Below are 24,107 nucleotides of genomic sequence, written 5' to 3' on the forward strand. Positions count from 1 at the left end.
AGTGTTTTACTTTCAAGTCAAGCTTGCAACGTCCTGACTGGAGTGGCTGTTCTTATATCTCAGTCTTCATCTCTCCCCCGGAGCAGACAGCTTTGGTCACTACGCAAGACTGAATCTCCGTTCTGGAGCACGAGGTCATTTCCCCAATACAGAAAGCAATCTCTCGCCCCGAGCCCTGAATGATCGTTAGAGGTATCAAACCTCCACCCCCCATGCTCTAGCTCGATGAAATACAAACTGGGATGTACGTCAAAATCCACTTTTCATTTATCAAGCTTGATATGAACTGATATCATTGCCAGATTGAGTAATTCCATCCTGATGACCGTTGGAAGTCCGGTCACGTGAGCGGAGTCGTGTGAAAAGAAGGTCTTTCTGATTACTAACCAGTGAGTTGGCGACTGCAATTGATGTAGGAAGCCCGTATTACAGGCTGCACCAGCAACGCACCCTAGAAAACACTTCGATCTTGGTAGAAATATCGACCAGAGAGCCAAACGAACTATTTCTGCGGGGAGGACATCGAGCATCAGGTGGATCCAAGAGAATCATCCACTTTCAAGGTTGCCTTGGCTGAATACTTCTCACAGAGAGTATAAGCTGGGACTCTTAGTCGCGGAAATGTCTGCCGGAAAAGTGTGATGGTATCTAGGTAAACCATGTGCGCACTAGTGAATGGAAATTGCTATATCTATACATATCTGAATCTCGAACACACTATCTAGGTAGGAGAAGTGACTGCCAATATAGCTGCTTTACGTACCTAGGTACGTGATTAACCTTGCAGAACTTTTTCAACAATCAAGGCATCTTGTATGAGATCTTCATCCCTCATAGGTTTGCCTGTCAACTGGATATGGCAAGGCGCGCCTTCGACTTCCTGTGGGTTATATGTGATTACTTGGCAGGTGAAAATCATTAGAGTACGATTTAAACCTACGCTGCGGCGTGTACGGAACGTCTCGGACAAATTTGGCGTCTTGAGATGCATTTGGCCTTCCGAATGGTATGACACAGGCTGGGTTCTGCGGAAAGATCAGATGCGGATCAGGGATTTAGTGCGTGAGATTTACGTCCACCTTGTTCTCGACGAATACCTGTCTCATTCGCGTGAGAAGTTTAGCTTTAGACACATTGAGCTGGTACAGTTCCAACAGTTGAGGCTCTGGAGCATTCTTGTCAAGGTCATATGTGGATTTAAGCGACGGTATAAACGGTTCATCACCGTTCTTAACGTGACTCAACGCGGTGCGGTCGGGGTTCATGTTAAAGAACCGAAAGGCAAGGTCTTTGCCTCGGAGATGGATGACATCTGCTTTGAAATGCTGATCACCTCATGCATCCGCAGCTATCAGCTTAGCTACTGCATTTTTCAGAGCACGCTGCATTGGAGGATGCCAGACGGTAGAGGGCATCTTCCGGTAACACACCGGCTCGAAGCGACGGTCTCTGACGCGTAGCATTCCATGGAACTCCCAGCGCATTATCGTCTAGATCCGCAGCATTCGAGTTTAACACCACTCTTAGCAGCAGCTCAACATCTCGGACAGTGTGGCTGAGGGAACCAGCACAGGGTAGGAACCGTGCCATCTCAAGCCTCGCTGCGGATCCTATATTGCCGTAGGGGACTTGACTTGCAGAAGGTTTGAAGCCAACGGCTATGTTGTAACATTCTTTGACGCTAATAGGGAGACCATGTAGCGGGCCTGTTGTCTTTCCCGTGGCCTCGAGATGGTCGTCCAACTCCCGAGCCCTGCGAAGGGCCGTATCAAAGAACGTCTCCGTCAGACAATAGGTCAGCTGGTGGGCAATTGCTGCACGCTTGCAAAATGCGGTAGTAACCTCAACTGCAGTCAACCCACGAGAAGCAGGTTTCTCGAACAAGGCAGTTTCATCGAAAGCTTCGGTGACGTGAATCTCCATTTCGGATAGAATGCCACAACGATGCGGGATGCCGAGAACGGATTGACAGGCGTCCTGCAATACCTCAAGGTAGGAGGACGGTAGGCGCCACTCTAATGGAATATTGTTCTTAGCCTGAAATATCTTGATCTCCACCTTCTGCCATGTAGTTTGGGTCATCTTGGGAGGCGAGAGCGCTGACAGAACTATGCAAGTTTTTTTTTTTTTTTTTTTTTTTTCCTGGATGATTGGAGTCTTGGGTGAAGACAGTAATCAAAGGATGCGATGTGTTTAACAAGGCTTTATAGGCTTTCAGCTACCCCTCAATCATCATAGCTGTTACTCTATCGCATTGAAATGGGTCCGCCGAATTACTAGTTCTGCGGTACGTAGAAGCCGGCGTCAGGTCCTAGTCATGGATAATCTGATGTTAAGCTTGCTACCGGGGTATTTCCCGCAACAACTGTACTGGTGTTCATACACCACATCAAACTTCCAGGTTTCCTTGCATGCGAACATGAAACTCTGTAGAGGCGTGCGATGCATGCCCGCAGCCAGGCAGAATTGGATCATAATCCGAGCCTCCAGAAACTACCTTTGATATCTGGTCTCCGCTTCGTCGGCGGGGAACTATGATAATTAATGCATAGTATTGTGATTCCAACAGGCGATTTGATGTATTTCATCTTATATGCGTCCGTGTTTGCGATTGCTAAAGGTATCGGATAGTTCCCTGGATCCGTGATAGTTTAAAATCGCGCGCTTGTTGGTAGCTTCAACTGATCCATGATTCATACCCGTTCGTATAGTGTAGTAGTACAAATAAGGAAGATTGCTGTTGGTGCTGTTTTAGGTGACGATGTCAGAAGTTCTGACATCGTCCCCCTTCTGACTCAGAAGAAGCATCAATCACATGACTTCGATCGCGGCAGATTTCTTCCGACTTCGCATTAAGATGGGCGTCATCTCTCACCAAAATCATCTCTTTATTCAATCTCGGCCTTTGAATTCATCTATTCTATCTTTTGCGATGATCAAGTCATATCGCATGAATTCGTCCGTCCTCGGGACGATGGCCTAGGTATGGCCAACTTCGCGCCAAGAATGGGTGGTATATGGCACGTTTTTAAGACGTCTTAAATCCGAACGGCTTACCTTGATTCGGTTTGAGCAGAATGCTAATTCTGTCAAGTCAGTCCTTTTTAACAATTCTACGGATACTAGGCTGCCGAATTTTATCTCATCGCATAGCAGCTCGATCAAACAGCACATGCATCCGTTCATAAGACGATTGTTCGCGACCTGGCGTCGTAAAAATCATACGCCTCGTTCATTCTCATTCAATCAACGCAAAATGTCGTCTTCTACCTCTGCGATTTTATATGCGCTTACCGTGTCGGCTTCGCCTACGGCTTCGATACCGGATGACGCAGCGAGTAAACCGCACCATGGGAAGGGCCGATTCCATAACCCTTGGGAGTACGTGCTCCTGTCTAGTGTTGTTGACGAGTGCTGATAGTAGTCTAGTTCGTGGGTGGAATTGGCGCCTCTCGATATAGGAGGCGCAATGCTGAAGTAAGTGCCTCATACCAAGAGCGCCAAAACCTAATTGACATTTATAGACGAGCCATAACTGGCGATCTGAAATGGCCGGATACCACCCCCCCAACCGTGACAGTCCACAAACCAAACTTCCTCCCATCGCGCGAAACGTCGAAATTGCGCGCAACCTGGCTAGGTCATGCCTGCTTCTACGTCGAATTCCCCGGCGGCCTTCGAGTTTTATTTGATCCCGTGTTTGAAGATCGCTGCTCGCCGTTTTCATGGATGGGTCCGAAACGATACACAAAACCTCCTTGCGACGTTAGCGAAATACCCGTCATTGATATGGTTGTTATATCTCATAATCATTATGATCATTTGTCGTTACCGACTGTGAAGGCGATTTCGAAGAAACATCCTAATTGTCATTTTTTTGTTCCATTGGGGAATGCGTCGTGGTTCAAGGAGGCTGGGATTGATAAAGTGACGGAACTGGATTGGTGGGACCAGCGGGATTTGACATTATCGCCGACGAAGGATGATTCTGAGAAGGTTACTGAACCTGATGCGCCGGCTTCAAAGTCTGCAGAGATTGTGGGTAGGATTAGTTGTCTGCCCTGTCAACATACTTCTGCTCGGGGACCGTTCGACCGTGCCAAGACTCTATGGGCGTCTTGGGGCGTAGAATCTGGTGGGAAGAAGGTGTACTTTGGAGGGTAAGCGAATGCTTTGTCTCTCATAATGAATAAACATACTAATAGCAACAGCGACACCGGCTACAGATCCGTCACCGAACTAAAAGACGTCCAAGACGACCACGCAGAAGAATACAGCAATCTGCCCGTCTGCCCTGCCTTCAAACAAGTAGGCGAATTGCACGGACCATTTGACCTTGGTCTCATCCCGATTGGCGCATACGATCCTCGATGGCTGATGAGTCCTATGCACGCCGATCCCCACGATGCTGTCAATATCTTTCAAGACACGAAATGCAAAAACGCGCTTGGTATTCATTGGGGTACGTGGGTGCTCACGGAGGAAGATGTATTGGAGCCTCCTAGAAAGTTGGAGGAGGCTTTGAAGAGGAATGGTCTTCCTGAAAAGGGGGTTTTTGATGTGTGTGACATTGGCGAGTCGCGAGAGTTTTAGTTATTACCATGTTACACAGTTGTGGGGGCTGCTTTTCCGTTTGTACATTTTGCATCCGTATATATCTGCATGGCATGTATAATAGAATAATCTCATTGACCTATTTCATCTCTTCATATGGTTCACCAGTAATCTGTTACACATGTTCTGGTTGACTACGGAGATTGAAATCCGGCTTTAGCGCGGAGATAGGGTTCTCGGCATCGGCTAGACCCACATGCTCCAAATAAGCTCATTTCTTGACAGCCTCAAGACATCAGTTGTCTCTGTCGTCAAAATTCATCGTCTCGACATCGGGATGTCCTGAACCCACCAAAATGAGCCAGACGGATAAACCGTATGTTCATCCTGTCCTACATTTTATTAACTGTTGTACTGACTCGATAGACTCGTCTCTGCGCGACACAAGAAAGCATGTACCGAATGCAGACAGCAAAAGGTTTATTATCCCCTCCTTGACACAGACTGATGCAAATACTGATTTTATGCTGTAGGCAAAATGCGACGCATACCTAAACCCCGATGCGCCGTGTTCGCGATGTCGCAAAGTCGGCGCGAGATGTGTGATTTCAGATCCGTTCAAACGAGAACATAAACGGAAGTTAGTCCATCAAACATCCATACTTCAGGCATAAACTTATATACATTGGATGAATAGACGAATGTCGCAGCTCGAGCACGAAGCAGAAGAATTACGCAAACGACTCAATGTCAGCAACAACAGTACGAACAACAACAGATACAAAATCGACTCTCCGATTGGCGTGCTGAATGGAATACCGGATTTGAGTCATACGCCACAGAGCCTAGGATCGTCGTCGACGATGGGCACTTCTCCGCAGTCCGTAGATCCGCTTTCGATACATCAGGGACAGGGGGTTGTTATAAATGCGAGACCTGCGCCTGTCGTGGTACGGCCGACTCAAAACGATGAGACGACGTTGGCGAGGATGGTGAAGGGTGTGAGGGTTGAAGGGAATGAGATTGATGATATTTTTCAATTGTCGGTTCTCGAATAACTCGAAGACGAGATGGTACTAATGCCGGGATAGATTTTTCCAGGATTACGCGCCTTTTCTACCGGTTCTGGATCCAAACACGACACCGAATGCGTACTTTGATCAATCAACGCTTTTATTCTGGACGGTCACGTTTGTGGCGAGTCGGAACTATACGAAAAATCTGACGCTGTTTCCGACACTGGCAGACGCGGTTACCGAAATGATATTGCTGTCAATGGGGACGAACTCGGCACCCGTGTTCAAGATCCAATCGTTCTTATTATTTCTGACATGGCCTCCGCCGCGGTTAGAAATTTTTTTCCCGCTTAGTGGATGGTTGTTACACATTGCTATGCAGAATGGACTTCATATACCCATGGCAAGTCACGAATTCGGACGGAACGTGCGTGTATCAAGGTCCGAACAGTCGCAGGCGAATAAAGCCGTTCTTATGATGGATATGCAGCGTCGCTCTGAACTGTGGGCGTATTGCGTTATAGTTTATCAACGGTATGTCTTTATCTTACCGGTTAAGGCAGCTGCTTATCGTATAGGGCATGTTTATCAAAAGGCCAACCGCCGCGGGCAATGCTGGACCTTGTGCCTGATTCAGGAAACAAACTGTGTCGGCAGCTATCGCCCGTGCTTGCCCTGCAATTGCGATGCTTGGATGTTGTGTCCAAATGTTCGGTTAATATATTTACGACCGGCGTACGGAATACCTCCTCTGAGCACGAGAGGTCAATGACTGCATTGATCCGAGCGCACGAGACGCAGATGTACGACCTTGTTGGGCAACTTCCTCCTAGTACGTCCCTCCCTCTCCCATGTTATGCGATAGAGTACTAACTACTCAGATCATAATACGCTCTATCCCACCATCGCCCGTCTCCAGATCCAAGTATTTTACCTCTACAAAGACCTCACAGGCCCATACGACATATGCTTCACCCGGCTCACCGACACCGCCTGTTCCGTAATCGACCATCTGAGAGTCCTCTACGACAAACCCGAGCTCTATGTCTGCAGTCCCATTTTCATCACCAACGCACTCGTATCCGCCAGCGCAATTTTATTACGCTTACTCAAAAGCTCAATGAGTTCCAAAATCGACGCCGAAAAGGCCAAGATATCATTCTTCGCGGGGATAAGCCTATTAAAACATATGGTCCTGGATGCGAAAGATCTCGCGTCGAAATGCGCAATTGCCTTGACGCAGGTGTGGAATAGCCCCAAGGCGTTCCGCAAAGCCGACGGATCGGAGTATGCCACGTTACGGATTCGGAGTCGACTTGTAATGTCGCCTGTGATTGAGCTGGCGTGTTGGTGGAGGGAGGAGTTTGAGATGGACGATGACGACGATGCTGCTAACGACAATACTACTAACCCTGCGTTCGGGGAGAATGAGATGCAGCCGAATCTAACAGATACAGTCAACGATCTAGGAACAGAGTTCCAATTTCTAAACGACGAGTTTCTGACGGATTTTGAATGGGCGTTTGATAATGAGTATCTGCTTCCGACTGAAGCGTACAGTGACGTTGCGTGGCTGGCAAACGCGACTGCAAGCGCAAACAGTTTGCCGCCGATATGACCTGACAACGTACAATGGAAATGGTCTTATCGATCGATTCGGAAGAATACAGGCGCTATACCCCGATTAAGCAGGTGGAAGAAATTAGGTTTTGTTGCTCGCCGGTTCCGAGGTGTAAGTTTACTCTCCACCGGATACGTTTCTAGAACGGCGGACCGACAACAGTGAGACAACGCTACCATCAAGACTGCATGCACACCCACGCGATAAGTACGGCCTCAAAATACGAACACGCTATTTACATATGGGTGATGGAGTACAACCCAAGACTTTTCCAACAGCCTATAAGCATCCGCCAATGACACGTACCAGTGTGACTAGGGCCAATTCTTATCGCCGGCTAGCCACAACCGTGACAGTAGAGCAGAGTTCATGCACACGCCTTGCTACGGCATTAATTCATTTTCTATCACTGATCCTTAACAGGATTCATAGGCTAAGAAGGACCGCAAATAACCGCCCAACCTGTTTAGATAGATGCAGGTGACTGACTCGTGCGGTACGACGTTTTTATCGTGACTATCTGGTAGGACAATTGATTTGCCACGGGTTCTTAGTGAGTGAATAGTAGGATAGACTCAAGCACGGACTGTAGTGTATTACAGACATTTGCGTTACTGTACTATAGTAAGTAGCCGGGCACGTGAGCAGGGCGGTGTCGCGGACAATTCATTCTACTATTCTACTATGTATGCGTAACGCGGATATGCCCCAGCGCTCAGAATATACGCCGAAGGCGTATTTATCTGATTCTCGGGCATTCCTCTACGGCATGGCATGATCATTGCGATATCACAGATTAATGCAATCATTGCAATGCAAAGTGGTCCATCTAATCTAGTGTACTAACTAACTACTGGAGCTTTCGATGTATTTTACGTATCAATAAGGTCGCGAGAATATCGATAGTAGAGAGCAAAGATAGAACAAATCCTCCACCAATCAGACGGCACACACTATAGCGTGGATCCAATCAGACAACAAACATGTGCCAGTGGGTCCAGCCAGAGCAAATGGAAAAGCCAAAGCTTATCTTTGCGGGGTCGCTAGGCTCCGTTGGGAAGTGCTCCGATAGGATGCCCATATGCAGTATACGGTATACGGTATACGGTATACAGCCGGAATACATCCTATATACATGTACATGGGTGTATATTGTGTATAGTTCAGGGACCTGGATCAGATCGTGCATGTTTGACTGGCTGCACAACCATATTCTAGCGAAAGCACAGCTAGTGAATGCAAAGAATGTGTTGACTCGGTTGATGACGCCAAACGCAGTAAGAGCAGCCGCTAATCTTTAGATTGCGCTAGTGCGGGCTAGTGGTTACCCCAGGTCTGATCCATGTTATCTCTACTGCTACTCTGTACTCCGTACTCCGTACAGTACTACTATTAGTACTGCGACGTTGATGTATGTGTTGTAGCATTGTACTCCCTTGCTGTCGTACTATTCATTCGCGATAGACACCTGAATCAATCAATCGAGTCAATCGAGTCAATCGAGCCAATCGAGCCAATCGAGCCAATCGAGCCAATCGAGCCAATCGAGCCAATCGAGCCAACTCGCAGCACAAGACACGGCAGCAGAAGACACGAAATGATTAGCCTCGGCGATGCTTAGTATTAGCTTGGTATAGCTTAGCCTAGCGTCAACTCTGTCCACGCCACAGCTTAAATCCAGTGGCGCGCACTAAGGGCTGGGGTTACATTTCGCATAGCGAAGTTGACTAAAACATTATAGACAACAATAACGCGATTAGGAAGGAGACCACGTTGATGGCACGCTGTGATTTGTCGATTCTATTACTCGATTTTATGTTTATATAGTATTGCCTGGCTGATAGCGCATTGGCCAATTGTCACATGGCATGAGATCTGGTATATGTACAGATGATGATTGGTATGTAGGATGTCTCTAAGAGTATCGCGGAGATTGGTTATCTCGGCGGCGTTTGCTTTATCTTTTAATTTATTCGACTTAGCTCCTTCCGCTTTTGTTTGTTCCCTCCTGCCCGCCCGACATATAACCTCTCCCTTCCCTTCCTCTTCTTCTTCCTCTTCCTCTCCCTCTCCCTCTTCCTCCTTTCTCGTTCGTTACCCACGGTCAATTCGTGACTCTTGACTTTGACGACTCATCAGACTTCAGCGTCGCCATGGAGGAAAAGGTCGCTGAGCCTACCGTGGCTGCCGCTACAGGTGTCACTGTGCACGACCCTGAAGAGGCCCTTCAACATGTGAAAAACATCAAGAAGCAGCACCAGTGGGATCCCAATTTGCCAACCGACATCTACGATGAGATCGACGAGGCGATGCACGCCGACGGCACCACCACTGTCGGTATCGCCACGGAGTTGATGGAGAACTCCCCTTACCCTGAAGTTCGTGCGGCTGTCCCCAACGTCGACGAAGGCGGTCACAGCAACACCATTCGCGCCTGGACCATTGGTTTGATCCTGGCGACCATCGGTTCTGCGCTGAACATGTTGTTCTCCATGCGCAATCCCTATATTGTCATCCCCAGTTACGTCGCTCAGGTTGTCGCGTACCCGATTGGCAAGGCGTGGGAAAAGTGTCTGCCAAATCGCGAGTACAGCCTCTTTGGTCTCAAGTTCAACCTCAACCCCGGCCCCTTCAGCAAGAAGGAGCATGCCATTACGGTCATCATGGCGAATGCCACTTTCAACGGTGGTGCCGCCTACGCCACGGACGTGCTTCTTGCGCAGCGCGCGTTCTATGGCCAGAACTTTGGCTGGGCTTTTGAGATCTTCATGTGCATCTCCACTCAGATGCTGGGTTTCGGCATTGCCGGTTTCTTCCATCGGTTCCTCGTCACCCCAGCTGCCATGATCTGGCCCGCTACTTTGATCAATGCCAGTCTGTTCAACGCTCTCCACGACCACCGCCGTCCTGACCCCAGCAAGACTAGCGGCTGGACTATTGGCAAATACCGTCTTTTCCTCTACACCATGGTCGGCTCGTTTGTGTGGTACTGGTTCCCTGGCTTCATTGCGCCCTTCTTGAGCGCTTTTGCCTTTGTTACCTGGATCAAACCCAACAATGCCGTCATCAACCAGTTGTTCGGTGGATGGTCTGGTTTGTCGTTGATTCCGATTACTTTTGACTGGACTCAGATCTCTGGTTTCAACTTCTCCCCCCTCATCGCCCCCTGGTTCGGTATCGCCAATACCTTGATCGGTATGGTGTTGTTCTTCTGGATCGTGACTCCTGCTATTCACTACACCAAGCTTTACTACAACCAGTACTTGCCGATCAGCGACGGAAACAGCTACGACAACACCGCTCAAAAGTACAACGTCTCCCGCATCCTCAACCCCGACTATACTTTCAACTTGCAGAAATATCAAGAATACTCCCCCCTCTTCTTGTCTACCACATTCATGTTGTGCTACGGTCTTTCGTTTGCCACCATTATTGCCGTCCTTGTTCACACTGGTTTGTTCCACGGAAAGGAGCTGTGGATCCGCTTCAAGAGCGTCGGCAAGGAAGAAGAAGACGTGCACGCCCGTCTCATGTCTCGTTTCAAGACCGTCCCTCTCTGGTGGTACGCTGGCGTCACCTTGATCATGATGGGTATGGCCCTCGGCGTCATCATTGGTTACCCGACTCATCTTTCCTGGTGGGCATTCTTCGTGTCGTTGATCATCTGCTGCGTTTGGTTCGTTCCTTGCGGTATTGTGCAGGCGACAACCAACATCCAGATCGGTCTGAACGTCATTACCGAGTTCATCATCGGTTACATGCAGCCTGGAAGGCCCATGGCCATGATGTTGTTCAAGACGTTTGGCTACATCTCCATGTACCAGGGTCTGTTCTTCTTGCAGGACATGAAGATGGGCCACTACATGAAGGTTCCACCTCGCGTCACCTTTGCCGCTCAGATGATTTCCTGTCTCTGGTGCTCTATCGTCCAGATTGCCGTCATGAACTGGGCTTTGGGGGCCATCTCCGACGTCTGCAGTCAGACTCAAATCAACCACTTCAGCTGCCCCAACGGCCGTGTCTTTTTCAACGCATCCGTTATCTGGGGTGTCATTGGTCCTCAGCGTATCTTCTCCCCTGGTCAAATGTACTCTAACATGATGTGGTTCTGGCTCGCTGGTGCCGCGCTCCCCGTCATGATCTACTTCGGTGCTCGCATGTGGCCCAAGTCTCCAATCCGCTACCTCAATGCCCCCATCATTTTTGGTGGCAGCGCTTTGATTCCCCCCGCTACCCCTCTCAACTATCTCTCCTGGGGTATCGTCGGTTTTATCTTTAACAAGTGGATCCGCGACCGCTGGCGAGGCTGGTGGATGCACTACAACTACGTCTTTAGTGCCGGCTTAGACGTCGGTCTTGCCATTTCCACCATTCTCATCTTCGTTGCCTTGTCTCTGTGGAATCACGAGATGACTGACTGGTGGGGAGTGGATGTTGCTGGTAATACCCTGGATGCATCGTACACTGCGATCCAAGTGACTGGAGTTACATTTGGACCTACTTCGTGGTAATCCAGTGAAAGAAACTGGGGATAGATATTATGAGGCGGATGATGCGAATGTTTTTAGTTGTATGTGGAAAAGAAGATAGTTGTTGTTGTTGTTGTTTTTTTTTTGCGCGTGCCCGAGGAACATCTGTGATGTCTGCGGAGTATTTAATCACTTATGTGTAATGTAATCAATGCATTATGATGAACACCTGTTCTGAATTGTTTATCTGTAGGTTCATGTCTGTCCCTGCATTTGTATCAGATCGACCCGTGTAAACCGCTTGTCCTATGCGCGGAGTTTCTGTCAAGACTAGCTATTACCATGATAGCGTCCGTCATGTACAGCCAGATTTATGCGTCACTGATATTCTTACAACTTATATGATGAGAATATAATAGTAAATCCAATCCTCGTCTATTGTCAGTATTTCGTACAATACAGTTCAGAGGAAGGGATACGAATGACAGACTTTAACAGGACTTTAAAGCAAATAGTAGATTCTACTACAGGCCTGAAGGTGATTTTGAGCGATAATCATTGCTTATAATTTCAATGTTATCCATATATACCTAGCTAACCTTAAGAGTGATCGACTACTCCTTGAACATTATAGATGTTTCTGGAAAACTAACTTCCTTTTTTATAGGTATATAAACCTTGAAAATCTTTATATCTGTCTTATAACTATCGCCTAGTTCCAGGCGGTCACTACCAAGGTTGGATAGATGGCGGCTGGTTTTGCTCAATCCGCTTGATAATCTCCTCCTCTGTTTCCGGGAAGAGAATACACTTCCCTCTAAAATCATCAATCCATCGCGATACTCTGTACCGTCGCCATTGGGTATATACCAATGGATCATCAACACTGCTCATCATCCCCAGCTGTAAGGATATACCTTTATCTTTCAATGTCCAATCCACCCCCACCCATTCAATCATAAACATGATTTCGGTCGAAAACCAACTGAAAACAATGACTTGTTCTCCGTCTTGTTCTAGGACGCCGTGTTTCGTGTCGAAGAAGCCTAGTTTTTGGATATAGTCTCGTTTATTTAGTCTGCCGCCTGGTTCTGGGGATGCCCACATATCAACTAACAGCTCAATGATATGCGGCGGTGGGAGATAAAATGTTGCTATCCGGACCAAACGCGCAAAACTGGATGCATCCAGTGGAACGTCCCAGAGAATAGTTTCATTGTCCAGATGCCCCGGAGAAGAGATCCATGAGTCGATTTGGTCTGGATCAGCAAAAATCTTGCGTGCAAGGAATCCCCAGATGAAATCTGTTACTTCGATTGCTTCAAGTTTTTGGATCAAGGTGGCGCGTTCGCGGTCGTTGTACCATAGACTGTCGATTTGAGAAAAGGTTGAGTCGCAGGATGGTCTGTCTGGGTATTTGGATATTCCAGCAAGCCAGGTTAGGTTTATGTGTAGCCAGTGCGAGGTGATGGCGCGGTAGAAGCGTGTGTATGCTTCTGCTTTATCTGTGCTGGACATATCGCGTAGAGTTGTGCATGTTTGACCAGATGGGGGTTCGAGAGGGATTTCGTAGTCGACTGCTTTTTGCCAGCGGCTATGTTGACAATCTGGTCGTTGCCAGAATACGGACCGGAGATAGGAGGGGCGGATTGTCGAGTCAAAGTAGAGACTGAAGAGTAGTTTTAGAGCGTGCCAGCGAGAGATTATGGACCAGACGGTGTCAGGGTCAAGTTTTTTGTATAGAGTGTTAGTATCTGGTACCAGAAACTCAGTCGGAAATAAGGGACGGTCAGAGATCGACGGTAAGTCAGAGGTATTGTAGTGCTCGTTCCTGAAGTTTGTGCATATGGTTTCGGTGGCGTGAAGTCGTAGGTCGTATCTGTGATGGTCGCCATTTTGCTTGATTATCTTGTCAACATTGATTGCCATCTGGTTTGAGAACCATGGATACTTACGATAATCTTTGAGAAAATGTCTAGACGACGGCCTGGAGTATCGAGTACATTGTACATGAACTTGCATGTACGCGCAAGGTGAAGGGCATCATCGATATTGTCTAGAAAACTGTATACGAGTATGAGGAGCTCTGATGGGAAGTTAATGAGCCGTGACATGACAGTAATATCAAATTGGCAGATTTGATGATTGTGCCAGTTTTTTTGTCTGAGGGCATGGTGAGACAACATATTTCAAGCTCTTGTGACGGGTTGAGAGGAGGCATATTGGATGGAAGAACCCAAATATGACTCTGAGTAAGGACGTCTATGACTATAATGTAGTAGGAGACTACTGTAATTTTTTTGTATTCGTGATACTCGCTGGTTTACTGCGATGGTTACATCCTCTCTTCGGTTGTTGAATGAGATATAGATCGGCCAATCACGAACTATGAAGCACAAAACTACAATGTGTCGTATTATTGGCCACACTATGCTCACCTTGGCCCACTGGCCAGCGCGCTAACCGCTTATAGTAGCTGATTAAGGCTTTAGGGCCACTCCGCTGAAGCCCCTAATCTGGGAGAAGAAATGTCTACGAGAGGACTGTTTCAGCTAGCGTGTTTCTAGTATCTAGCTCAAGCGTATCTGTTCTTAAACAGTGTAAAACGAAAAGCGACGCAGTCGCGCTTTTCGTAATACCGAATCTTCTCAATTCTCGACATCAGTCAGGAAATGTAGGTAGCCAATTTACTATAGTGTAGGATATGGAAACCGAACATCTATTTGAGCAGAAGTTCTCTTCGTAATTTTCTGATCCATTCTATTTCGTCCAGCATTGCTTTAAGAGGATACCTTACACAGAAATATACTTCAAAGTGGACAGTCAAGAAAACGAGTTGAATTGAGGTGCATACGTAGAAAAATGTTAGATAGCACTTTGTCAAATAGCGGTGTAGAGGAGTTGCTTTTCGTGTGTAGCTACTGATGAGATATGATTTTGACTACATTCTCACAAAGTGACTCTTCTCTGAAGCGCAACTGAAAGAATACCTAGGTATTCGCGAGTCTCCCATGGAAATCCATCAAACCTATGCCCTCGGTAACAGAACGCACAGATGGACAACGTTACTAAACGGCATTCGTCTTATACGCACTGAGCATAGTACGGATTCTGCGTCTGACAAGCATACGGCGCTTCACAACTTGTAGGGCCGGTCCACCCACTGCCACCACACTGGCCCCAGTGCACCTGGCCAGATCCAGATGATGGCTGGGTTCCTGTTCCCGTTGTAGTTGTACCAGAAGAAGCCGAGGTCCCGTATTTGGCGGCCACAATATTGGCCTGGACCGAGTTCTCAGTGGCATCAGATGGATATCCCGAAGTCATCACACCTTCGTAAAACGTGCCCTCAGCACCGTGGCTGTTATCACCACCAATTCCAAGGATAATAGCACCTTCTTTGTGCATCGGGTTGTAACCAGATGGACGACCGCCAGAGTAGAATGTGGACAGTGAGCCGGATTGAGAGTTACCACCTCGGATCGCCCACTGGTTTGCCTCTCCCTTAACGACAGCCGTCACGAATCGGTATGAAATGGATGGATCGCCAGTATTTTTACCAGCACTGGCACCAGAAAAGAGACCATTTTCGAGGTCTGCCATAATCCAGGGTCCATTGCCGGAGCCCGTGCCCCAAACATTGCAGTTACCAAAGTAGATAGCTTCCATATGGCCAGCGCCAGTATCACGGCTGCTAGTTTCGGCGTTACCGTAATCAAAGCAGCAGCCGCCATTGTAGTGTGTCCCGTCAAAGATGGCATATAAGCCCTCTGCGCCATCACCCGTAGCTGTGCCATTTGCGGCATTGTTCCGGTAGCCATCACCGGGTGCAATATAAACGCCGTATACCTTTTGCCCACCCAGATACACAGGTGCAGCAGCGGCATTAGCTAGATTATCGTAGCCATTAGGCCCCGGACCACTGAAGCCACCCGGAGGAGCGGCCGTAAGGTGATTTCCATGACCAGACTGGTCATAAATAATCGAAATAAGGCAAGTTGTCCCGGAACAGAAAGAATCCTGAGCAGCAGCATTGGCAATTCCGCCAGCTGATACCGGGGAAATATTGGTCGTAGCGCTATCAGAGTTGCGTTTTACTTGATAGAGTGGGCCACTGTAAGAGCTGTAAAGGGCGCGAGTGCTGCTGTGCGCCGCGACGCACGGAGTGCCGCCGGAGGAGTAGATGTCGCAGGGCCCTGCAGTGACAAGGGTACCTGTAGCAATCAGGCACAGAGAGAATAGGCCTGCGCGTTTGAAACTATGTCCTAAGGACATGTTGGATTACTTCTGTAAAGTTATATAGTGGTTGTTTGACGAGAAGTCTGGAAGGGAAAGGAAATTATACGACTTTAAATCAATGACATGCCACCACAAATGGAATATACTACAGCTAACTGTCTTCGAATGCTCTAGGTCTATGCAACAATTAACCGACTATAAAAGACAAACAAAGGCATTTTATCCGATGGGCCTTTTTTGTATTGCTTAAGAATCCATAAACATACCTAGGAAGGTCAAAGGAAGTGCAAGTTTTAGAGGTGGATTAAAATACTCCGCATAACTGGCAATGTAACACATGTCAACTTAATATCTCAGTATGAAGAGGGGGATCATAACTGCGGAAGGTCTCAGATCTCAGGACGAATAGATGTCCCAAATCCAGTAAAACGAATGCCGGTCTCGCCGGAGGAACTGCAGCTAAATACCCCATATTCTGCAAGGATGTTCATGGGGATTATATTCGGATTACATTATTGGTCCAAAAGCTTACATCAGATGGAATATCCTGAAGAAGGTTCGGTTAATTTTGATTTTAAATGGCCTAGGGAGTTCGAGTCCGGATTTTTACTTTTTCTGCGACCAAGTCAATACCGATACTCCGCAAGAATGTTGCATGACATGACCACATCCTTTTGAAATGGTTTCAGCCAAATAGTCTGTGGATGGACATCAGAGTACTTCCTTTTGGCTCGTCTGCTTCTGGGTTGATTCAAGATAGGTTTACTCAAACTGCTTCTCTTTCGTCGAGAGTAAGATATCGAAGTGCTCAGGGATAGATGAATAAAAGTAGCTTTACCTAGGCAGTTGTGAGATCTACAAGCTTTGGTTAATAGAGTCTAATTCCCTTGGACGTCCACAGGCGTATCCTGTCAGCCTTGTTGTTTGAAACTAATGTCCAATAAACCTCGCATATCCCTAAGCTACTGTCAACAGGGATAACACAGATAGTTGACTCTGCCATCCCACTCGTCCAAGTTACATGGTAATGGAACGTAATGCACCAGATCGGCATTAATTACAACCTCATCTGACTAGCCATTGAGTGCTCCACTTGAACATCGATGACTCTAATTCATAAATTCCTGGAGACAAGTGGTCAAGAACCAACACTGTGGCCATTGACTGGTGGTCAATTAAATGCACTTCACCGTCATCCCCATCACCACGAGCCTCCAGACCACTATACAATCCAACGACTCCTCGAGCAGGCTCTCCGACTTTTGGTGACTTGGATAAAAGCACCGCATATCTTTTCGATGTACTCCAAGAAAAATTGCTGGTTGATGATTGAACGATTAACCACTTTCCATCAACATCCCTCCACGACCAAGGTGACGAATGGCATTGAACCGCAAACGAACGACAATCTTGAAAATTTGACGACGTTGTGATTTTGGAAAAGTCAATCAAGAAACCTCCGCAGTAAACTAAAAGACCCAGCTTGCTATTTATTTCTTGAATCTCAGCAATTCCCATACCGCCGCCACTACCTCGATCCGCCGTTCGAAAATTCAGCAACGACTTTGGCGCCCATCTGAATCCCTGGATGTTGAGACGTTGATAATTATTGAATATTATGGAAGAATCAAACTTTTTCATCTGCCGAAGGAAAATGGCCATGCGTTGCTTTGCAGCTTCCTCATCTGGTTTATCCGGGATATCGAGGAATTGTTCGACATTCAACCCTAAAAGAGTAGCCAGGCAAATGGTTTCATCAGCTAGTCTTGAGGTCTGTCTCCAGGACATTGAATTTCCTAAAGCTCCGTAGGTCATCCATCTGTCTTCTTCCGATCTTCCCGTACTTTGGATGAGCTCTTTGAATAACAAGTATTCGGTGACCAGTTTTCCGTTCATGGTAGCAGGAAATTGTAAAAACACTCCCTTTGAAACCAAAAGCTTGTCATAGGCATCAGATTGAGTTCTAATATCGTCTAGTTCCATGGCTCGGTCACTGAATTGTATGTAGACAGCAGACGGCAAAAAGCCCTCTTGATGAGTCCACAAACGCTTTAACCAATTCGACTGGTATAAGCGTATGATGATATCCAGCATAGGAGCAGTAGATGAGATTTGTTGTAACCAGGAGTCAAGTACTAGCACACAGCGTGCATTGGTGTATACATGACGCATACTAGCGATGGCTTTCTTTCGACGCTCCTTGTTTTCGGGTTGGACTGGGACACCTACCATTTGTTAGTTTAGTCTTGTAGTCCTGTACTCCCAAAGGAGTCGACATACATAAAGTATCCATCCAAAAACCAATATCCTTGGATGGGGGAACTCCTTCCCTGGGGCTGCAAGTGACATTCTCAATAAAATTAGTGATGCGGTCTAGTTGACATTTCGGTAACCAATTCCCAGTAGGGTTTCCCATTCCATCCGCCCATCTTGAATCTAAATCAGCATGATATTCAATGACTGAGCAGATAGTAGGGTTAGAGGTCTGCAACTTACACATGTGAGATGGCGACATATGGAACGTTCTCTTCGGCTGCAATTTTGTCATCGTATGCCAGTGAAGAAAGCTGTCCAACATCCTTCCGCCAATGCGCTATTGGTATTGCTCCTTTGTCGATTATACTACAAACAGCGTGTACCCAATCCCCATCGGTGACTTCAGTAGTAGATACAAAATCAGGACTAAGATTTCCACCGTATTCAATTGACGCCGTGCAGTTATCCTTATGCCATGGTGGATCTGCATGCCGAGTCATGTAGAGGTTCTCATTCGTTATATGCAAGCACCGTTCCGGGCGACAGTTGTAATGCCCGTCAAGATATCTCGCTCCTGGACTCGGTGCTGCAGCAGTGTAGTAATGACCATCAATTGAGAGCTCTTTCAAAATCGTACTCACTTCAGCGAGGCACCATTTGTGCTCTAGACGGTTCGCAAGGATTTTGGAGTGAATACAAGCCCCAGGCCATGCTAAGGATGTGTCGATGCTTGGGCTGAGAGCTGATATAGCAGCTTGTCTTAATGAGACGGCTAGGGCAATTATTGTCGTTGAAATCTCATCTCTCATTACTTGGCAAACATGATTCTGTTCCTCGACATTTGGAGCATAAAACCGGCCCAATACGGTCTTCACTGTTTCAAATTTCTCATTGAGTTTGTCCCATGTCGAGGAAAGTCTGACATTTCTTAACTCTTCCTCGGTTTTCTTAATATTCCCATGCCATTGCGCGAGAAGGGGCGGGAGCTTCGATGTATCAACAATACGCGCTTTTTGAGTACCCTTCCGTTTGAGGAAATCTTCCGTGGTTACAATGATGTCGCCCATTGCTAAAATGTCAATGACAAGTCCAAAAAAGAGCCATGTCTGGAAAAATTCCTCCGTCTTTTGAATTGCTTTATTGCCATCTTTCGTTACGTCAAATCCATGAAAGAGTTGATCGACTGCCCATCCTCTCCGTTCTGGAAAGCCCACAAAGTCCTGGTTATCGTACCATTCCACCTCCGGAGCTTCGTAAGGAGCAACAATAAAGCAATCAACACCTTCTGGTAGTGGTAAATGATCCATACTTTTCTTTCAATAAGGAAAGACTGTATAAGAGAACAAATTCGTCTCGAAAACCGAAAAAGAATACAGGATATGCAGAAATTTCAAGTATTTTGAATTTATAGTTTGTGCAGCAGCATAACAAGCCTCATCTTTGTAGCCCGGAGCATCTTCTTCAATTTTAATATTTCTTTTCTGGAAACAGCAGTCCCTAATGAATTATGTTTTCCGAGTTCAAACCTTCCATAGCCACGGACAATTCCCTCTTCAGTTTCCAGCCCGGATCTCAATAATTCCACCCCGAGCGGCATCTCGACTTACTATTTAGAGTAATCTGTTATGTGCCACGTCATTTTCAGCTGGCCACACAATCCAGTCGGTTAGTTAGGTTCGTGATGGGATTGGGCGTCTCTCCGTCCAATATACCATTCCCTGCATTCAATACTCCGAGTTAGCATGTAGGCTTTACAATTCATTTGACTTACTTTACTCACATTGCTCTGGGATATTTTGAAAATTGCATAATACATTCAGCCGGGTTATCAGGTATTCTGGATTGCGGAAAAAGCCTCTGCGTCTGTTTAAACATAGCCCTAGACCTAGGTATGCCAGGACTGGTCAGATCTTCAAGAGTAGCTCAAACGTCGAGTTTTATATGAACATCAGGTAACTCTACGAGATTGAGCTGTATATACTCACTCCATGGGTAGAGTCTTCACTCTGAGAGAGCTTAGGGCTATTAGAGCTCCTCATTGCCCTAACCCTACATTATTTGAACTGGTTAGGGTCGTCAGTTTGACGCGTTAAACTGCGCCCCCTTGCACAACACTATTTCCAAACCAACGGTAGGAGCATAACAAACTGCATGTTTAAACAATGTCTCTTCAGTGCCTCTGCGTAGCTGCTGACTTTTGCCATGTCCATCAATGAACACATGTAATACGAAAGAGACCAAGCCCAGAAAGAAAAGATGGCGCAGGCCTCGAGGCAGACCTTGTGAAGCAGCGCAGATTTCTGCTCTCATGAGGGCAAGGCTAAATCAATCAACGTATGAAATATAATATCCTTTGGAAGCTATACAGTATTTGCTGGGCTGACTGAACTGTAAGTTATAGCTCATTACCAAGCCCCATAATCCTTCCTCTTAAAGTACAACACCTCTTGCTATCCCATCTCCAGTTAACCCTTGAAAAGATGTGTGAATATTTTGGCACCAAACATGAACAGTACCAATTGTACCAATTGCTTATGGCGGAACATGGCTGGGCAGAGCCCAAGTCACTGGAGTTGCATTCCTGGTGCCAAGCTATCTTGAACTTTCCAAAGAATTCTCGACAATACTGGCCGTGGTTCGTGAAGAAGAAAAAAGACATCCTCAATGCTTGTACCAAGATTCGCCACTCGGAAGTTTATCGTCAATCACAGGATGCGGGAGCCATTTTCAAGAGTTTTGAGGCTGGGGTAGGATTGGCAAGGATACATCAGGATTCTGCAGTTGTTCGGTACATTCGGAACCTCGAGGCAGACTTCCAAGCAATCGTCGATGATATCTCGTCTCAGAAACAGGTCTTAAGAGGGCGAATTACAAATGGAATTTGAACAAATACAGACGGAGCAAGCTCAGCTCATGCAGGGAGCCATGGAGCGTACTAAAACACAACTAGAAGCGTGTTGTAGGGAAGCTGGTGAAAAGCTTACCGATTCTGTCGACATCATGTCAAATGAAATTACATCGATCACTGATGAAATGACAAATATCGACGACTTCTCCGAGCCTGATATCGGAGAAATGATGTTAGAAGCAAAAGGAGCAGAAACGGTCCCTTTTGCGGATCTGCCTCTATGATCTCTTTAGACGGTATCAACACGGAAGTAATACTCTTTTGTATAAAATGTAAGAATTCTAGACCAAAGCTCCTTGCATGCACGCATAAATGAATCAAACTTTTGGTGGGTTCGTATATTCATCTCAAACGATTTATCATTAAAGAGTCTCATAGATACATTTATGTTAAAATGTTGGTAACAATGAAACAGAACGGGGCAAGCGAACTTCCTTGCTTCGAAAAAAGTGCCAGCCTGAGCTGATAACTGACACCGTACATGTAGAATACACATAGCAGGAGGACTTTCACATTTTAGACCTAGGTTTCATTCCAACAGGTATTAGTTCTTACGCCTTGTTGAATAACATCCATGTCGATAGTCGTTTTTACCATGACACACCTTTGTCGAAATTTAGTCCTCACTGCACATTCACTCCTTGGTCCATGGTACTGCTGGCAATATCATACGCTGCCAGCTTCTCGGTCCAGTTCACCCCAAATATACTGAGGATAGCTTGCATATCTTGCAATGTCACCTCTTTTCTAGGCCCAAGATGACTTCGAATCAACACTTATATAAATCCGTTTGGCATTACCCAGTACCTATCCTACTGCGGCACCAATGTGTAACTATCCACACCCATGAGATACCTACCTACCTGATTTCCTCTGACGGCCCGTGGCACAAACTACACCTTCATGGCACTGATTAGAGCTCAAAACTCAAATAATTCAACCGGCGCTACTTAGATGCGGAAGAGATTAGACAATAAGAGCATGGAAAGGCGGAATTGATATAAGAAAGTTACTTGATGATTATATATTGTAGTAAGCCAGGTAAAATATCATCCATATTGCCCCGATTGGCCTCGTAGTGGGATGTTTATGGTTCAAAATTTTATATGAAGATATAGTCGATAAATATCTCTACTCCGAACGAGACTCAGGCGTCCTCCGGGATGTCGAACTAGTAGTAGCGATAGGAGCTACTCATCAACAGAGCTGAAAAAGTTCATTCCACCATTTAAGACCCTAGTCAGCCGTTCACAAAACACATAACTTCAGTAAGACTTGATTTACAACGTAGTGAATGGGGTGCTGCTTGTTGTCGTACAAATAGCGACTTATATCAGATGGGTTTTCGAATAGCCTAGGTGCGCTCCCAATCCACAGTGGTGATTCACGCAAAAAAGTTCATATATCAAGGAATAAAAAATACACCACGTGTCATGCTATCAATCCAGCCGAAGCTACGGCCAAAAAAATCCGCGAAAACCTTGGAACTAACATTACTTAAGTAATGGCACTCTGTACAGGCGTCTATCAAGAAAACTCACTTGCTTTTTCTCTTGAATGTCTCATATGACCTAGATCCTCACCCCATTCCTCAACCTATAATCCACACCCGTAACAACCGCATAAATGGCATCAAGCGTAGGCGTACTCAGTCCGAGCTCCTTTGACTTTTTATATGGATAACCCAAAATAACATCCACCTCCAATGGTCTACCAGCCACAGTATCCGTCCTCATACTCGATCCGATAGGAGGCATTCCCAAAATTTTTTCAATCAACCGATCAATCAGTGAATATTGAAGCGTTGTGACACCACAGGCTCTTCCAACATCGATGACTTCAGTCATTAACCTTTTGGTCATGGGCATTGCCTCGGGGCTTGAGGCGAGCCAACTATGGGTATCAAGTAATGTGGCAGAGGTAAGTGAATTCCAGGCTGCGTTCCAAACGACTTTCTCCCAGCGTTGGACAGGCATATCTTCTAAGACGGCGAATTTTGTACCGCCTTTCGTCAGGAGGGTTGAAAAGGTTGATAAGCGGGCTTGTTCCGTTAAGGATGATGGGGAAAGTGAGGAGGGGAAGAGACCGATTTGCATGTCTTCGCTTTTTGTGTGATTGACGTAGCCCGGGAATGTTTGAGTTGCGCCTGTCCATGTCTGTTTCCCCTCCGGTATCAGTAACATGTTGATCTCAATGAAAAAGCGTTTGACTCACAACACAGGTAATGATGGTAGCTTTCGGCCACTGATTCCTAAACGGCTCTTCATTACCAACTCCGTTCTGAATAATCACAATAGTCGTCTTGTTCTCATCAACAGTAGGAGCTATCGCCTTCACCGCGGCATCTTGATCAATTGCCTTGTGGGCACAAACAATATAGTCGTAGGTTTGGCCAGCTTCGGCGGGTGTTTTGAGCACCTTTTCAGGAATAACGGTATGTTTCCCATGGTTTTGAGAGTCAACTATCAGGCCCTTTGTAAATTAGGATTTAGCCGGTTGGTCTGAATCTAATAACTTGGTATGAAACGTACATTGCTCTTAACAGCGTCATAGTTCGATCGTGCTACTACACTCAGTCTGACATTGGGATTGCGACTCAAAATAAATGCGTAGAAGGAACCAATACTGACATGAAATTGTGTTAGTTGAAGTCATTCGTGAGTCATGCTCGATTGGAATAGTTTAACTTACGCTCCTAGCCCATAGAGAAGTACGTCTATCTTGTCGCCGGATGCCATTCCGGAATTATAGCGAGGCAATGGATGATGTTTACTGAGAAACTGTGATGATCGAGTGTCTCTCTCCGGATAAAAACAGAATCAGACTAGGAAAAGTCCAACCAGCTGTCAAAATAAAAAGAACGTGCATTTCCCCGCACTGACAGATTGACCCCCGCGTTCGGAGTTACTGAGCGTGGGGGGAGTTTTTTGACGATTGGGGCGGAGAATCGGGGAGAATCCCGAAGGTCTATGTACAGATTAAAAGAGGAGTCTGTATCTTATGGTGATATATCAATTAGTACGTATCAACTCTCGGTCTGAGAG

The 24,107-nt window shown here is 46.5% G+C and overlaps 9 protein-coding genes across 10 annotated transcripts, besides 2 other annotated features; 4 read left to right on the forward strand and 5 right to left on the reverse strand.

The window, feature by feature from the left end:
- Positions 1-775: 775 nt before the first annotated feature.
- Positions 776-2,082, reverse strand: TSTA_099170 (fatty-acid amide hydrolase, putative; the record flags this gene model as incomplete). The annotated part of the gene is made up of 4 exons (XM_002485857.1): positions 776-880; positions 941-1,018; positions 1,074-1,333; positions 1,365-2,082. 4 exons carry the CDS (start codon positions 2,080-2,082, stop codon positions 776-778), a joined length of 1,161 nt encoding a protein of 386 aa, XP_002485902.1.
- A 35-nt stretch (positions 2,083-2,117) lies between these two features.
- Positions 2,118-2,141: a microsatellite.
- Positions 2,142-3,091: 950 nt separating this feature from the next.
- On the forward strand, positions 3,092-4,703 carry TSTA_099180 (Zn-dependent hydrolase/oxidoreductase family protein, putative). The gene is made up of 4 exons (XM_002485858.1): positions 3,092-3,381; positions 3,430-3,477; positions 3,525-4,160; positions 4,212-4,703. Exons 1-4 carry the CDS (start codon positions 3,173-3,175, stop codon positions 4,591-4,593), a joined length of 1,275 nt encoding a protein of 424 aa, XP_002485903.1. The 5' UTR covers positions 3,092-3,172; the 3' UTR covers positions 4,594-4,703.
- Positions 4,704-4,882: 179 nt separating this feature from the next.
- On the forward strand, positions 4,883-7,583 carry TSTA_099190 (C6 transcription factor (Leu3), putative). Its single transcript, XM_002485859.1, has 7 exons — positions 4,883-4,930; positions 4,981-5,032; positions 5,088-5,194; positions 5,252-5,596; positions 5,646-6,104; positions 6,149-6,402; positions 6,452-7,583. The coding sequence occupies exons 1-7, from the start codon at positions 4,911-4,913 to the stop codon at positions 7,186-7,188; spliced, it is 1,974 nt and encodes a 657-aa protein (XP_002485904.1). The 5' UTR covers positions 4,883-4,910; the 3' UTR covers positions 7,189-7,583.
- A 1,635-nt stretch (positions 7,584-9,218) lies between these two features.
- Positions 9,219-9,273: a sequence feature (CT-rich).
- A 71-nt stretch (positions 9,274-9,344) lies between these two features.
- On the forward strand, positions 9,345-12,086 carry TSTA_099200 (small oligopeptide transporter, OPT family; the record flags this gene model as incomplete). Its single annotated transcript, XM_002485860.1, has 1 exon — positions 9,345-12,086. One exon carries the CDS (start codon positions 9,345-9,347, stop codon positions 11,700-11,702), a length of 2,358 nt encoding a protein of 785 aa, XP_002485905.1. The 3' UTR covers positions 11,703-12,086.
- Positions 12,087-12,389: 303 nt separating this feature from the next.
- Positions 12,390-13,774, reverse strand: TSTA_099210 (uncharacterized protein; the record flags this gene model as incomplete). Its single annotated transcript, XM_002485861.1, has 2 exons — positions 12,390-13,589; positions 13,616-13,774. 2 exons carry the CDS (start codon positions 13,772-13,774, stop codon positions 12,390-12,392), a joined length of 1,359 nt encoding a protein of 452 aa, XP_002485906.1.
- Positions 13,775-14,609: 835 nt separating this feature from the next.
- On the reverse strand, positions 14,610-15,935 carry TSTA_099220 (alpha-N-arabinofuranosidase precursor, putative; the record flags this gene model as incomplete). Its single annotated transcript, XM_002485862.1, has 2 exons — positions 14,610-14,688; positions 14,755-15,935. 2 exons carry the CDS (start codon positions 15,933-15,935, stop codon positions 14,610-14,612), a joined length of 1,260 nt encoding a protein of 419 aa, XP_002485907.1.
- A 1,029-nt stretch (positions 15,936-16,964) lies between these two features.
- On the reverse strand, positions 16,965-19,462 carry TSTA_099230 (uncharacterized protein; the record flags this gene model as incomplete). Its single annotated transcript, XM_002485863.1, has 3 exons — positions 16,965-18,124; positions 18,180-18,328; positions 18,396-19,462. The coding sequence occupies 3 exons, from the start codon at positions 19,460-19,462 to the stop codon at positions 16,965-16,967; spliced, it is 2,376 nt and encodes a 791-aa protein (XP_002485908.1).
- A 1,173-nt stretch (positions 19,463-20,635) lies between these two features.
- TSTA_099240 (uncharacterized protein) lies at positions 20,636-21,287 on the forward strand (the record flags this gene model as incomplete). Its single annotated transcript, XM_002485864.1, has 2 exons — positions 20,636-21,007; positions 21,051-21,287. The coding sequence occupies 2 exons, from the start codon at positions 20,636-20,638 to the stop codon at positions 21,285-21,287; spliced, it is 609 nt and encodes a 202-aa protein (XP_002485909.1).
- Positions 21,288-22,258: 971 nt separating this feature from the next.
- TSTA_099250 (ketopantoate reductase family protein, putative) lies at positions 22,259-23,868 on the reverse strand. Of its 2 annotated transcripts, XM_002485865.1 has the most exons (5): positions 23,755-23,868; positions 23,595-23,688; positions 23,278-23,535; positions 22,605-23,219; positions 22,259-22,550 (listed from the first exon to the last, which is right to left on the reverse strand). In XM_002485865.1, the coding sequence occupies exons 1-4, from the start codon at positions 23,799-23,801 to the stop codon at positions 22,635-22,637; spliced, it is 984 nt and encodes a 327-aa protein (XP_002485910.1). In that variant the 5' UTR covers positions 23,802-23,868; the 3' UTR covers positions 22,259-22,550; positions 22,605-22,634. The 2 variants fall into 2 exon arrangements, with proteins under 2 accessions (XP_002485910.1, XP_002485911.1); XM_002485866.1 differs by having other exon boundaries at positions 22,259-23,219.
- Between the last annotated feature and the right edge of the window lie 239 nt (positions 23,869-24,107).

Source organism: Talaromyces stipitatus, genomic scaffold (genome assembly GCF_000003125.1).
Source record: "Talaromyces stipitatus ATCC 10500 scf_1105507295511 genomic scaffold, whole genome shotgun sequence".
Classification (NCBI taxonomy): Eukaryota; Fungi; Ascomycota; class Eurotiomycetes; order Eurotiales; family Trichocomaceae; genus Talaromyces; species Talaromyces stipitatus.